The 15,305-nt window shown below is 39.4% G+C and overlaps 1 protein-coding gene across 2 annotated transcripts; it reads right to left on the bottom strand.

Moving 5' to 3' along the window:
* Window positions 1–4,918: 4,918 nt before the first annotated feature.
* c2cd4a (C2 calcium dependent domain containing 4A) lies at window positions 4,919–10,664 on the bottom strand. Of its 2 annotated transcripts, XM_079449666.1 has the most exons (3): window positions 10,494–10,572; window positions 6,572–6,805; window positions 4,919–6,467 (listed from the first exon to the last, which is right to left on the bottom strand). In XM_079449666.1, exon 3 carries the CDS (start codon window positions 6,434–6,436, stop codon window positions 5,069–5,071), a length of 1,368 nt encoding a protein of 455 aa, XP_079305792.1. In that variant the 5' UTR covers window positions 6,437–6,467; window positions 6,572–6,805; window positions 10,494–10,572; the 3' UTR covers window positions 4,919–5,068. The 2 variants fall into 2 exon arrangements, with proteins under 2 accessions (XP_079305792.1, XP_079305793.1); XM_079449667.1 differs by lacking the exon at window positions 6,572–6,805 and having other exon boundaries at window positions 10,494–10,664.
* Window positions 10,665–15,305: the final 4,641 nt, after the last annotated feature.

The raw sequence follows: 15,305 nt of genomic DNA, 5'->3' as shown, positions 1-15,305 counted from the left end.
GATGATTTGTTCAGCAGTTCATTTGTCTAATCCCCTCCTTTCCGTCAGCCCACTCTGATCTGATTGGTCAGATGGTCTAGTCCGCTGTGATTCGTCTACCGCTTGCAGTGTCGCAAATGAAAGTAAGCGGGCATTACACAGAGTGACGCAAATCTGACACGGAATTGAAATTAGAACGAGATTAGAGAGGACTCCTTTTTTCCGAAGCCACAAACTTTGTTATTCGTTCACTTTCGGCATTTCAACTTGGCAGACTGCTTTACATTCACACACAGCAACCTTACACACTACACATTACAATTTTATATAAATAACCATTTAGTTAGAAAATCATGGTAAAAGGGCTGACATTTAAGAGATCTCTTTTAAAATCAATTTTAATAGATTGTAACTTTAAAGATAAAAGTCTTTTATATTTACACAAAGGAAAAGTTGGAATATATATGACATACAGTATGAATAAGATACAAATGGCACCAATTTTGCAGAATGACCCTTGTTTTAGTTCGCAATTTGGTGGCACGTTTCTCGGTTCTTCTACGTAATCTCTATCGGCGAAGCCAGGCTAAGAGCTTTCTGCTTAATATTTAACCACAGATATCACAAACTCAAAATAGCAACGGATGCTCTTAATGACACATCAGCACTGCTGAAAGCAGCGGAATCACTCCACAAAATCTGCTTTATGGTCTTGTCTGCTTTTGTTAAAAACAAGCTTACTCTCATCCTGAATACACTGCTTCAAACAATTGGCCTCTTAGGGAAGTTAAAGTACCTTATTAAATAAACTAAATGCAACAGGCATCAAATGTAGAGGCACATTTGGCAAATAATGTGGTCAGACAGTTTAAAACAAAGTTATTGCTTTAAACTAAAAAAGGGTTCTGTAATGCAATTTACTTTGATTGATGCCAAAGCAAATGTACCCAGCCAGGCGGGCTGCTTAGAATTCAAACACTTCATTCAATTTCATATATGTAATAAATGATCAAATAAATGATAAAAAATAAATTATACTAAACACTAATGAAAATGCTTTTTCTAGTAGAGACAGAATAGAACAGTTAATTAATCCGGAAAGCCAAACAAATAACAGCGGTTGTTGTTGACAGTCCTAACTGTGCAGCTCGACGTGGCAAGACATTGGGCCTAACCATGCTGAAAGGTGTTGCTTAGCAACCATGTGCTCTCTCGCTTCTCCGGAGTACGACTGGACTTTCTGGAATATCGTAAATCTAGTATAACTACATGTGTCTATAGAGGACTTTCTGCAGCAAAAAAGTAGTGAGTCACGATTCATGAGCATATTTAGATGATCAAGAAGGTTTATTGTAAGCAAACAAATTATAGCAAATCTGTTCTGCATCAACCAAAATATTACATCATTTGCATTTATATTTAGGCATTTTACAGATGCTTTTATTTGTGACCGACTATAATATGTTTCTCTCCACACAAAACACAAGGTTCTGTCATGATCCTGCCACTAGACCAAGAAAGCCATGACACGAAGATGCAGAATCGTGAAACTTAAATGGTGGTACACCGCAGACCTCAAAGACGCCGAACAAGTGGAACAACTCAGGCAAGAGACAGTCAGTGAACTCAAGAAAATCAATAATGCAGCTCTTCCCGAGAAACTGGTGCTTCCAATTTGGCCTGTTGCCTGATGTGGCCAATTTCAATATATGAGCCCAGTGTCTCCTGCCAAGAACCTGGAGAGATTGGTGAGTGCACGAATGAGGAAATGGCTTGGGCTACCAAGATGCCTTAGCAACATAGGGCTGTACGGGAATGGAGCTCTCTCTCTTCCCATTTCAAGCCTTGTGGAGGAATATAAATGCACCTAAACAACACTGTTGAAGAGAGAAGCAGACACTGGCTGTGGTTGAAACGGAAGGACACGATTTGGGCTGCCAAATGACCACATAATAAAATGGTTTTGTAATAGTACCCCATACGGAACCAGGGCACTGAGCATGCATTAACAGTGCCAGTGGGGCTAGTACGGACTTAGCCAACGGTGTGTCATGTAATGTTGCGTTGAGGTTTTGGTAATGGTAATGCTATGCTATACAGGACCGGGGCACTAAGCATGCATTAACGGTGCCAGTGGGGCTTGAACAGCCTTACCCAAAGCAAAGCAAGTGTAGTTGAGACTGCAGCCACTAATCTGATGAATTGATACCGGTTTGAAAGGTCCAGTGGAGGATAATCAAGAAGTGGCCAGTGGTGCGGAAAGTAGAAGCCAATGGCTGTGGTTGAGGCGGATGAACACAGCATTGGCTGCCAGATGACAGCCAAGTAGTGGGAAATGTCCTTTTGGGCAATTAAACTGTGCTGAAATAGTGGGATTATAACATCTAGTCACTACAGGGGTCTCCAACCTTTAGGTAAGCGAGGGCTACCAAAATATCTAAAATCCTCTAGATTTTATAACATACATTGTTGATAACATACATTCAAACTTTAAACATGCGATGCCTTATTTTTACACTCACAGAACCATATTCAGTTTCCTTTCAGATATTAAAGCTATAACACTTGCTAATAATAACCTTTCATGACGATGTAGCACTTGGCTGATCGGTAAAGTCACAGATTTGTCAATTGCCTTGAGCATCATTGGTGAGCCCTGTGTTTAGCGGGCACCTTACAGAGTTCATGCGGGCACCACGTTGGAGACCACTGATCTAGTCCTATTAAGTGAATATGTATGAATGCAAATTCCATAAGTCATGCCACATTGTAAAATTGTTACAAATTGTGGTAAGGATTGTGTTGAAATATTGCTATAGTGGCAAAGTTTTGACACCCTTTAGTTATAGTAGCTGTAGGAAGTGGGGAAAAGAAGGGAGTATTTAATATATTTGAAGAGGTAACGTTTAGTATTATGAGTTATAAATCATTAATATCTGAATAATAACTCTGTTTGTTCAGTAACAAAATAAAAAACATTCATGTAATGTTACTGTTAATGTTAATGTTCATTTATTATTCATCAATATTACTGACATTGTGACATTTCTATACGATAATTCTAAAACTGTGAATTAATCAGCACCTGACTATATATTTTGTGAAAAGTTGTGATGTATGCCTGTCCAAAGTTATAGATGGTTGCTAAGGTGTTGTTATGCTGTTATTGAGGCATTTTGAGTGTTCTTTAGAACACTGCAATGCAATCACTTAATGCTCATTGCCAAAAATCTACAGATTTATGGTTTGGTAACCCCTCCATTTTAAGTTTATAAGGGAGCAGATACAAAATTGTTAGCTAAGAGAAAAGTAATAACACACCTTCCCTTAAAAAGTATTTTAATTTGAGGTATCATTGCAGTACAAATACTTATTAGCCATTATCTATATTAGATCAGATTGAATTAAGTGAGGAAAACAGTCAGCCAATGGCCATCTGTCACACGTTTTATGAATATACTGATGGTTATTGATATGCGTGCTCTTTATGTATATGTTAAGAGGGTTTTCATTCATTCCCACTAATATATCTGTGTTTGAATATTCGTGTTGTGCATTAGAGCACAATAACCCAGGGCAGGCTGTTTTGTTTTCAAGTATTACTGCTATACACACATGCATAAATGTGACAGTACTGTTTTTGAAACACATGGCAAATCCATGTGTTCAGGCTTGTGGTCAAAAGCGCGTTTAGCATTTTCCAATAATATGGCTATTCGATATGTTTAAAACAGGCTACTTTATATGCCTGGCTGATTTTATGTGAGATAACAGAGTATCTAGAAACGATAGATGACAGCCCTTCTCGGTCTATCACGATCAAAACTAGCACTTTATTTGACTGCCACTTAACATAGTGAGGGTAATTCAACATAATCAGTAAGCTTGGTCATTTTGAAAGCAAACATGGCACACACACACATTGCACGAGTTCCCTTATCACAAAGGCTGATTCCCACAGCAGTATTCTCAGAAAAACACTTTTGTATCTTGATCTGTGGCCAGTTTTACATATTTCACCTGCCCTAATGTCATTTTATGCCTGTTTGACTTTCTTCTGCAGAACACAAAATAAGATATTTTGAAGAATATTGTAACATAAACAACACTGACCCCATTAACTTCCATTGTACGGACACAAAACCACTGAGACTTTTCTCAAAATATCTTCTTTTGTGATCCACAGAAGCGTCATATTCAGGTTTTAAATGATAACATAATTTTCATCTTTTAAAACATTATCCCTTTAAATATCTGCATGGTTGGCAGCACAGGCCTACTTAATACGCCTTTTTCAAATAAAAGAGAGCAATAGAAAAAGGTGGTTTAATAGGAATAGCCGATCTACGTCTCAAATTACCCCGGGTATTTATAATCCCTTAAAGGTCAGCAGGAAACAACAGGCTTAGCGGAAATAAGAGAAGGTGACTCTTTTGCGATTCACGCTAAAGAAAGGCTTCTGATTGTTTAGCTCCTAGAAGGATCAGTAAATATTAAGCCCAGCCACCGAGAAATGAATGATGTTTGAAAGCTCTTTAAACTAAATGACTGCTCAGAGACATAAAAGACGACACATTGGTTGTGAACTCTGGTGTGTAATTTATTGTATGCATTGCCTAGGGTGTTTTTTAATAGAGCAGCATCAGTTGATGGATGCAGGTATATTTTTATCCTCTACAAAAGCAAATGTTTGATGCGTTTTATAGCCTTGAATAATCCTTGCAAAATTTGTGTAGACCTATATGCTTTATTGAAAAAGCATGTTATGTAAGCACTTGCATCAACTCATCAAGATGAGACTAGAAAAAATTTAGGACATTTTTAGAACCACCTTGCTTTTGACTGAGTTTTTCTCATTATGAATACATTATTATTTGTTTAAAAGAATACCTGAGAATATTCCTCCTAAGACGAAAAGACCATACACAGGTTTAGTTTTAAGCATTTTAATACAAAACAAATCTTTGGCAAATAAACACTTTTTGAAAAAATAACCTCTTATTTATTACACTGTACAAATACATACATGTATAATAATAAATGTTATAATAATACATGTATCATTATAAATTATAAAACACATTCTGACTTATAAGGTAACTATGCTAGTTAGCGGAAGATCACAGTTTCCCAAAATATAGTCTCTTTTCATGGTGGACATCTTGTTGACCACTTTGAATCGGAGTGACCTCTGGCACAGATCGTCCTCCGTTATACCATCAAAGAAAAAGTCCTCGTTGAAGATTGGATTGCGACTCTTCCTGATGACCGTGCTTCTCTGTTTCTGAATTTTTCCTGGCATTAGAGATAAGCTCACGCTGCAGTTAATGCTCTTGGGATCCACAGACAAGGCGTACAGGCCTTCAGCGCTTATAAGCCGCACGCGCAGTCTTTGGTTCTCGGGACAGTACTCTGCCGACAGTCGCAAGGTTCCATCCCTCCCAACTGGAACCAAATTCTCCCTCATCACTCTTTCCCGGTGCAGAACCAAGTCCATGGGAAAGATAGCAGGAGGTGCCAAGCCGAAACCACAGGGGAGAGGTTCTACAAGGCCTTCGGATGCTCTTCTCATGACGTTTGGGCTGTTGTCCGTTGAACTGCCCTCATCCGTTGAGAGGGAGTTGTTTCTGGATATAGCGGCTTTTCTGAGGTTACAGTAGAGTCGTTTTTCATGGCTGAGCGCTTTGAGGAGAGAAGGTTTAGGTGGGGATCTGTTCAGCAGAGGAGAACTGAACGGAGAAGATTCAGCAGAGGAGGTAGTGTCACTGTCCAGGGTTCCCTGTCTGTGCAGGGTGAAGCCTTTCGGAGAAAGTCTGGACGTTAAAGTGTTCAGACTAAAAGACGAAGGGGATGTGGAAGAGGACAGGAAGGTACTGGACAGGGAAGATTTGGAGTAAGTGCTTGATCTACTCCTAGGAAGAACCAGGGGGATTCCAGTGGAATTGGGATCATTGTGGAAGAGGGATTCCTTTCTCCTGGTGTGGGGACTTTCAAGCAATGTACAAAAGCCATAGCAGGTTTGAGCTTTGGCCAGATGAGGCAGAGAAAGAGCCGCCTGGCTTCGAGGATCAGCATTGGTGTTCTCCTCATCACTGCAGCCATTGTCAAACGGCCCATCGTCCACACTTTCCACCTGAATTATATGATTGTTATGAATCTCTCGTGCAACCTCTCGCTTCAGACTGCCCTTCTCACATGGAGATACCCGGATACATGGAGCCGGCCTCCCCTGTTCTGCGATCTTGCCCTCAAGCGAAGTTGAGATTGTAGGGGGTATGCAGAACTCTGGGATAGTGTCTGGAGTAATGATGTTGGGACACAGCAAGATTTTTTTGGCTTTGTCGATGGAACACTTGTCTCCGAACATTATGTCTCCAATTTTGAAGCTGTATTCCGATATGGGAAGTGGCAGGTTGGTCCTTTCCACCGACACTCGGATCTTCTCTACCACCCACATGGGAATTCAGTTTGGAGACAAGAAACAAACTCTGCAAATAAAGTTTGCAATTATAAGTTGCCCGGTTTTCTTATTCCAAGAAGAAGGTATAATTCAAAGTTTAGGTCAAAATAAAATTTTTTGCATGCGGCTTACCTTGTATTCTGTGTTCTCAAGCGAATGGAAAGAGATGTTAGTATGTCGAGACAGGCCTGTGTGAACGTCCTATATGCTGCATTAAAGTCTTCGAAATGATAGCTTAGATTCTCTAACCCGCCAGCTCAAGCTTTTTTCATAGATCAGCTTCTACTTTGTGACACAAGTGAAGGGCTCTTGGCCTTTTATACTCTCCAATGTAGGCGGAGAGACCGGCTAGTTGAACACACCCATCTGTGAAAAAAGAGGGTTGTCCTTCTTTCAAAGGGTACCAGTTCCTTTAGAAACTACATGTTTAATCTAACGGTGGAAAAAGTAAAGGCCAGATTGATAAGAAAACTGTATTGAAATGCAACACATTTTGCTGATAAAACAAAAGGCGTGTATATTTGTTTGGTTTTTCATTACTCAATGTACTATTACTGTGATGTTGGATTAGTCTTCATTAAAGGAAAACTGAGAATGATGTTAGTGATTTGCAAGTTGTTTCAATACTAAATGAAAGATGAAAGGGGCATTATTTGGTATAAAGACAAAAGTGTTTGAAGTATCTGGAACTGCTAATCCAAATGCAATACAGTTTGGAAGCAAATATACAAAAGTCTACAAATCTCTGTTCATGATAGGTGTGTTTTGTAAAGTTCTTTTAAACTTTAATATATCATCACAGTTGTTTATTGCAAGACAAAACATTTTTATGAATCTTTGACCATTTAAAAATTGTATTTATAGGGAAAGAAAACATGAAATTGCGAAAAGAATATGGGAGAATATAGAACTCTATACCTGTTGTAGCATGTGCAACTATTTTTATATTGTTTTTTAATATTAATAATAAAAAAAATATTTTCCAAAAATGTAATAACCTTATTTTGTTTATGTAAGAATACAAGAAAAGTTAAAGGACAATGTTGACCAGTGCTATTTCCACCAGTGTCGAAGATATATTAGGTCTGCCCTCTTGTGGTAATAGAAATAGCAGCTTCACAAAATTAGTTTTTGGATCTTTTCTAATTCCCTATTCCATATAATCTTAATACTCAGATATTTCCTAAATATATATAAGACAGGGTGATTCTTTAAAGTGGTATATAGACATTGAGGCTAAGCATCACATCGGTATATCGGTCTCAAACCAGAGCTGTCTATGAAATCATCCCTAGTGAATTTATGTCTTTGTTGACTGTTAGCTCATGGTCAAAGTTCATGGGGTGGTACTGCGGTAACATTAGAGAAGTGGCCAGATGCAGTGACGGCAGAATAAAGCTGATGCCTTTTTGATGGATTCGAAGAAATGTTTTTTTAGTTCTTTATCAGCAGCGAAAGGTTACACTAACATTAGATAAGTATGATGTAAACAAGGGTTTTAGGGTGGATAAATGTTTTAAATAGCACTTAGAAGTAATTTAGATATTACAGACAGCTGTACAGGAAGATAACTGTCATATAAATAGGTTTGTATGATACACTGCTGAAGGAGTGCTTTCAAGTGAAAAAAATCTATATATTTCTTGCCTTTTGGATTTTAATAGAAAATTAAAAAAAGAAATTAAAGAAAGTAAATATATAAATTTTGGGATGAAAAACTTGACATCATGCCATAATGAAATGATCGCTCTGAATATTTATTCTTTCCTTCTTCCTAATTTATTCTTTTTAATAAATATTTATTTATTGTTTGTTTGTTTCACAACGTGTTTTACAGCTGCTTTGCAACAATGCAAATTATAAAAGCACCATAGAAATGAACTTGACTTGATTTAACGCACCATTAACTTGGACAGAATTGTTAAAACATTGATTTAGTCATTTTTAATACAATTTATGAACATATTGAGATACATATGAAGTACATATTAGATCGAATGCTTAAATAATCTGGCAAAAAATTCTAGAATTACAAAAGGAAAACAAAAGGGGTGTGCTATAATGCTTGCCTTAGGAGCATGTTTTATTAAAAGTACATAAAAACTGTTGAGAAAGCATCACTCACTTGCAAATCCTCTGTTTTTCCCTCTAAAACATGCTACTGACCATTTGCTGCATCTGGTTTGAATAATTGTCATGGTCCGACATGTAATGAATATCATGTGTTTTAGGGTCAGTCACCTCTAAATATGACCTTGAAATACCTCTGTGAGAACTGTTCCGCACTATTCTCTCAAAGACAATCCATCACCCATTAAAGGATAAAAGGGACTTTAACCATATTTACGACATACATACAAGTGGCATGGATTAAGCCCTGTAGTTTTTAATAAGACCACAAGAGGACAGCATTCTCTCAGTTATGACGGTCAAAGCTTTACATTTGACTCTAGCAGGTCAAAGGTATGGGAATGAAAATAGTGCTCCTTTATTTCTATTTCTATAAGTCTATTTATCTATTACTTGACTATATATTGGAATCAAGGTTTGTCCAATTCATGAGTCTGAGTTGTTTAGCTCCTTCCTGAAGAACCAAATGCAACGTTAAAATAAAACGTTTTAACGGTTATTTCCATGGACTGGAGAGATTAACTTTTTTTGACAAGGAAATAAACGTGTAACAATTCTGACGTAAAATAAATATGATTTCTGATACACATATCACATATTATACACAGTACATTAAACAAATGTATAAAAACATCACGCATTTTAAAACCTATTTTCCCCCGACAGCATGCTCACCTGTCGTATCTTGTCTTGATTGTGGATACGTGTATGTGAATGAAATGCATGCGGGCGGGTATGGCTTTGGATACACGGTGATGTCAAATTGTTTGTTTTCCTGTGGTCCATCTGCAAGCGCTACACAAACACCTCTGAATTCTTTGGTTTTGTGTGTTTGACAGCACATAACCTCTAATAATACACTTCGTGTTCAGCTCCATTAGCCTCATTAGCTGTGCTTGCATATTCATCATGCACACAAGAAGCAGTTCAAGTTCCACCACTACAACACTATCCGTTACAGCCATGGTCTCTAATGAGTTACAGTCTGCACGCACACGCATTCTGAATACTGTAACTGTATAGAAGAACACGACCTACACCGTTGCTTACAGTACAGTACAGTATAGTACAGTATGTCCGACCATACGCTCGGGCTGTGCAGTTAATCGAAAATTAATCGTAATCGTCAATTTTGGCCGACAAAAAGAAAATAATGGATGTGGGAGATTACTGTGCCGCATTCCATATAGCAAAGATTCCTCTCTTTCCTTGTAGTATAAATCCACAGCGCACTCTTTCCTTCACAGTGCTATTTATTTTTCACTTGAATTCAGAGTTTAAAAGTGTTTTCGATTTTCCGTGTTGTTTTAAGGGTTAATGAGTAATCGTGTTAAATAACCGCGATCTCGATATCGACCGATATACCGCGATTATGATTTTTGCAGCCCTACCAAACGTTTCAACAGAAGTCATCAATTGACACCGCATTGTGTCCAGGCCCGTCACCGCGAAAGGTCATCCCGTGCAGACCGCAGACAGGTCATCGGGGACCAGCACCAGCCTATAAATATTTGATGACGGTTCTCACTAACAAACGTAACCGGAGAATCTCTCCGAAAGACCGAAACTGTCTCTTTTGACCCCTGAATCGTAAAAACAACAATCGGATGTGACGTTTGAGGGCATTGATTGAAACGTGTCCATGCGTATTTAAATCCACTGCCGGTGGTTTACTTATGCTGAAGTAGGTACCGTGGTATTGAAATAGCGATAGTCAGGTGTATAATATTTGTCAAATATTTGTCTATGGCCCGGTAACTGAATACCGACATGTTGTGGTCGAACCGTTGGAACACAATTTGATCCATCCGAGACAAGTTTTCCCAACAAACACAAACATTTACGCTTTTTAGTTTACCAACTGTGCGGGTAACAATCACAACTCGAAGCGTTTAAAGGTCGCACTTCAAAACAATTCACTCACCTCAACATACTTTCGCCTCAACGGGGGACCATAGTAACAAGATGGGCGGGGCTTCATGTACCAGAGGCGGGACCGCAGCTCAGCTCGAGCCGCCTGTAAATCAACTCATCTCTCGCGCCGCACGAGAGCGCGTGCTGCCTTTCAGGTAGGATTTCTCGTTATTTTTTGCGCAAATGACTCGTTTTCCAAACTCTTTAATGCGCGCTTCCTCTCTCGCGAGGAGCCCGGCGCGCATCATCGTTGATTTATGGTGGACGTGTTTTGATGGAGTCGAATGAATGGGCGGTGTTGGGTCTCGCGCGGCGTGTGCATACCGCGATCTGTCATCGTATTTTAAACCGGCGATTTATTTCTTATCAAACATAAGTGGATTTACCGCGCGTCCCGTTTAGAGCTTCGTAAGAATCGTAACATGTCTCGTGTTGCCTGTTGATGTTTGTGTAAATGTCACACATATAAGGATGGGTTTAGCCATCCTGTGAAAACGAGAGTTGCGTGACAGTTTTCTGGATGGATTGCTGGCAAGTCACACCTGCATGAGGTCCCACATTCCATTTGACATCGAGGTGCGTGAGAAACGGGGTCGCGTATCCTCCCTTTCCACATAGTTAGATGGATGGATGGAAGGAAGGAAACGATACTGCCTATTCACACAACCTACATAGTGTCAACGCAAGCTGTTTGCAAATGACTTGGATGCTCTGTAGCCCCACGCGAGGGGTCGTTTCAGAAGGGCGAAATCTGACGCCGCCATATTTTAATGGTATGTACGATAACCCACATCTTCATATCTCGCCGCATCTTTTCATGTGCATGTTCGTGAACTCCAGACGTAGCCTTTAAACGGTTGCCTATTACGTTCAGTTTGGAGAGGAATGGATGCATAAACCTTGAGCAGAAAAAATATACAATCGGATTTATTTATCGGCAAAGAAATGTTTGACTGTATGCAGGAATGGATCACCTTTGGCAATTTGTAAATCAATTACACCTGGTTCCGTTATATGGAGCTGTCATCCGAGTCTCCGATGGTCGCTTGATCTCAGCATCGTTTTAAATGACATTTATCTTCATGATAATTGTGACATTTCTCTAGGAAAAAACTGGACAGCAGATCTAAGACAAATCTCCCGAATGCATTGGTCCCTAAAACATAATTTGCTCCTATTTTCTTTGGAGTTGCATGCACAAGTGAGCATCTGGTTGTGAGCGACATCATTATTTAGACTATCGAGTCACCACACAGGCGTTTGCACTTTATCTGCTCTCATCTTGACCGGTAATAGCTGAAATTGATTTTTGTCTTGGATAAGCAGATGTGGATAATCAAATATATGTTCTTTGAAGAAACCCTTGTGTGTAGCGCCACACCCCTTGGAAATCTGTGCTGTATTTTAAAGGCAAGACAGCATGCCTGGTATCAATATATTACAGCATATTCAACTGAAAATGAAAGCTGTGAATAAAATGCAATGCATTACATGCATAACTTCGTTATGTATTATTCCTATATATTCCTAATATTACCCCCCAGTAACTCAAGAATAGTAACCGTTCAAAAATCTGTGGAGTCTTTATTTCATGTATAATAGACAGATACAGCTGTACGATTCTTTCTGAACACATACGACGCGTACGGGGGTGGGGGGGGGGTTGGAACGAAAGCACATGCGCACCCATTGCCAACAAAACACAGACATTTGACTCCGTTTCACCTACCCCATGCGGTTCATGTCAGGCGTCTTTTATCAGTCATCTATTTTATCGTCATTTATCAGTTCAAAGGATCTCCAAATCCAGTTATATCCTCTGTTTATATAACATCAATCACTAAAATACCATGAACAAACAAACACACACACACCTCTCACTATCGCAAGAGTAACGACCTGCAGCTGCTTGACGCAGTGCAGCCAATCTCAAGGCCGGCTATTTCTTTTGCGTTGCCGAGAATTGCCCAATAAGGGACTAAGAAAAGTTGTTACGAAACGGTTTTTCATGTTAGAAAAAAACGTTCTGAAACCTATACGAATGCTGGGGGAGTGTATCGAGCACAGAAATTCAACATCATACGTCCAACTCGTTTTTTGACAAGTTGACCATGTCAAGCATGAGAATACAGCACGTTTAACATTGTAAGTCCAAATGCGTGAAACACCATTGCATGCCCCCTTTAAGCTCCAACCCCGGGACAAACCTGTAATGTTGTTCTAGGACCAACAAGGACGTTGTCCTACTTGGCAAAACACAATAGGGCAGATCGATAGCTCTAGCTTTAATAAGTTGATGTGATCAATGAAATTTAAATGCAATCAGAAAGTGCATTTCCCTTACTTATTGTCTCTGTCGTTCACATTACATTATGTGAGATGCGATGGTGACTGTGACACACTATGCACTTTAGCCTAGTTTTAATAATCTACTGACATCCTAAATCAATCATTCCCTTAGCGCTTCCAGCTCTAGTTATGAAATAAAAAGGGAACAGACATTATTTGACCTGTATTAATGTGTGAATGCAGTTTTTGAGGCTATTTTGGAAGGTTTCCACACTGAGGATCCTGTCATGGTCACGACTGCAAGGAAAAGGAAATTAGCACCACTGTTTGACAGGAAACAAGGATTTTTAGTCGTCATGTGCAGTTGTGCACTGGACCTGGGAAAATTCATTAGGACATAAAAGCGATGATTATTCTTATGGAAATGCATGATTTACTATGATTTCCTGACAATGCTACTGTCCAGTTGTGCCCATTATGTGTCATTTTACCGTCATTTAGACGCACCATAAGTGAATCCAGTTTTCTGAGTTATAATCCTATTTTGATTACAACCTAGGGCAGGGGTCGGCAACCCGTGGCTCTTGAGCCGGACGTGGCTCTTCTCACCCCCCCCTGCTGCGGCTCCCTGCAGTCTTTATAAGGCCCTCTTTATGCCTGCTATTAAGATGCGTTTTGGTCGTTCGGATCACAAGTGGGCGAAAGAGGCACATATATCGGTTAAATCTGCTGCTGTAGTAATCCATCTATTTTGTCCACTTTTGACCACTTCTGTATTGATTTCTTCAAGAAATATCTGAAGAAGCAAACACGTTTACCCCGCCATACACCCTGGCTGGGTGAATGTATTTGCTTATTCTGATATTTTATTCAAATAGATTAAATAAGTGCATGCAATCTACATATGAGCGCGACCAGAGATGACAGAAAATACATATAGAGATCAGCGGCTTTATTTCTGCTTTGACAGATGTGAGACAGCGCCCAACACTGTATGCGTGTATTAGAAATGGAATGGTGAGAAAACATTTGGTGCGTTTTTCGTCTTTAAACCAAACGTTTAGCTCTATAGTTTAAATCCGCTCTGGCTAGCGCGCTTCTCATAATGTTTTTGCATGATGTCCGTAACTAATGAAGCGTGTGCCAAACCGTGACGCTAACTCTCCTATTGCCAGGCAACACTCCCACTTCTTGCCAGGGACGACAATTTATGAATTGCTTGCATCTATATACAATAAAAATCTCACTATACAGCGATGGTGCAACTGGGTAACTACTACCTCAGTTTTTAACTTTGAAGTTTAGCATGTTGTCAAATTTGGTTGCATCCTTGCATGTGGTCAATAAGGTATGCCTGGTGAAAAGTCCTATTCTGACTTCACTCAACCTGAAACAAAGGATGTTTTTTGTCGATTAAAGGGCACAGTAAGAAGAGAGAGGATGCTTTTCTAATAAGAAGAGAGGATGCTTGATGATAAAGGTTATTGCTCATTATGTGTATTGATTATTAACGGCTGCTTGCTGAACCTTCGTCAGCATAAACTGTTTTCTGATGAAACTCCGATGTTTGCTGATATTTAGGCTGCACTGAATGTAGGGGGGGGGGCGATCTGAAGATCTTGAATCTTGATAGATTTTGAAGGCGTTCTAAATCCACTTTTCAACGGAATCACGAGGATCATAATCTCATCTGTTGTCTAAAACTAGAGGTGTGTTCGACATCATTCAGCGCTGCACTGACCCATTGGTGTATGCTATTTAAAGCACCGCGAGAGCAGAGAGCTCTATATGCTTTCGAATGACTCTCGTCATGCTGCGAGGTCTGACGCATGGGATACAGATTTAGAGAGCACGGCTTGTTTGTGTGCGAAGTGTGTTTGTCCTTGTGTGTGACGTTAAACTAATGTACTTTGTTTTAGTCTATTTTGCTATTGAAACTCGTTTCCCGGCTGCATTGAGTTCATATCTAGAGCCCTAAGATTTCCGTGATGCAGACGGGGAATCCTGCATTTCAAATCTGTCATTTGCCGGTTCTGCGTGTATGAGTGAATGTGTTGCATAGTTTAACAGCACATTGGCATTTAACTGCTTTCACTGTTTGAGAAAATACCGTCACTGAACTACGCACACTGAAACTCAAGTGTCTATTGAGGGAGCAATACAAATTGGTAAACTAAAAATGATATGGCCCTAATTGGTCCATTTGTATATAACATTAATGTCCTTTGTCGTTAACCAGTCTATTTATGTGATGACCTGCATTTGTGTTTTTTAAAAGACGATAACAGACATTTTATACTTTTTCTACCTGTATAACCTTTTTGGCCTGTGCTACAAAACCTTAAACCTGCAGCACCAGTGCTGTGTGCAAAAAAAGTTAATGTGCATTTCAATTCAGATCGTGGATCGAGATTCTTTATGAAGATTGTGACGTGCTTTTTTAGGAAGATCGTCCAGCCCTAACTGAATGTATGATTGGGTATCTAGAACATGGATGTGTCAGTTCTTGCTTTGGGTTTTCAAAATGTGCTTC

Source organism: Barbatula barbatula (assembly GCF_947034865.1).
Source record: "Barbatula barbatula genome assembly, chromosome: 25".
Classification (NCBI taxonomy): domain Eukaryota; kingdom Metazoa; phylum Chordata; class Actinopteri; order Cypriniformes; family Nemacheilidae; genus Barbatula; species Barbatula barbatula.
Note: the sequence above shows the minus strand (reverse complement) of the source record. Positions and strands in the feature narration are given on the sequence as shown.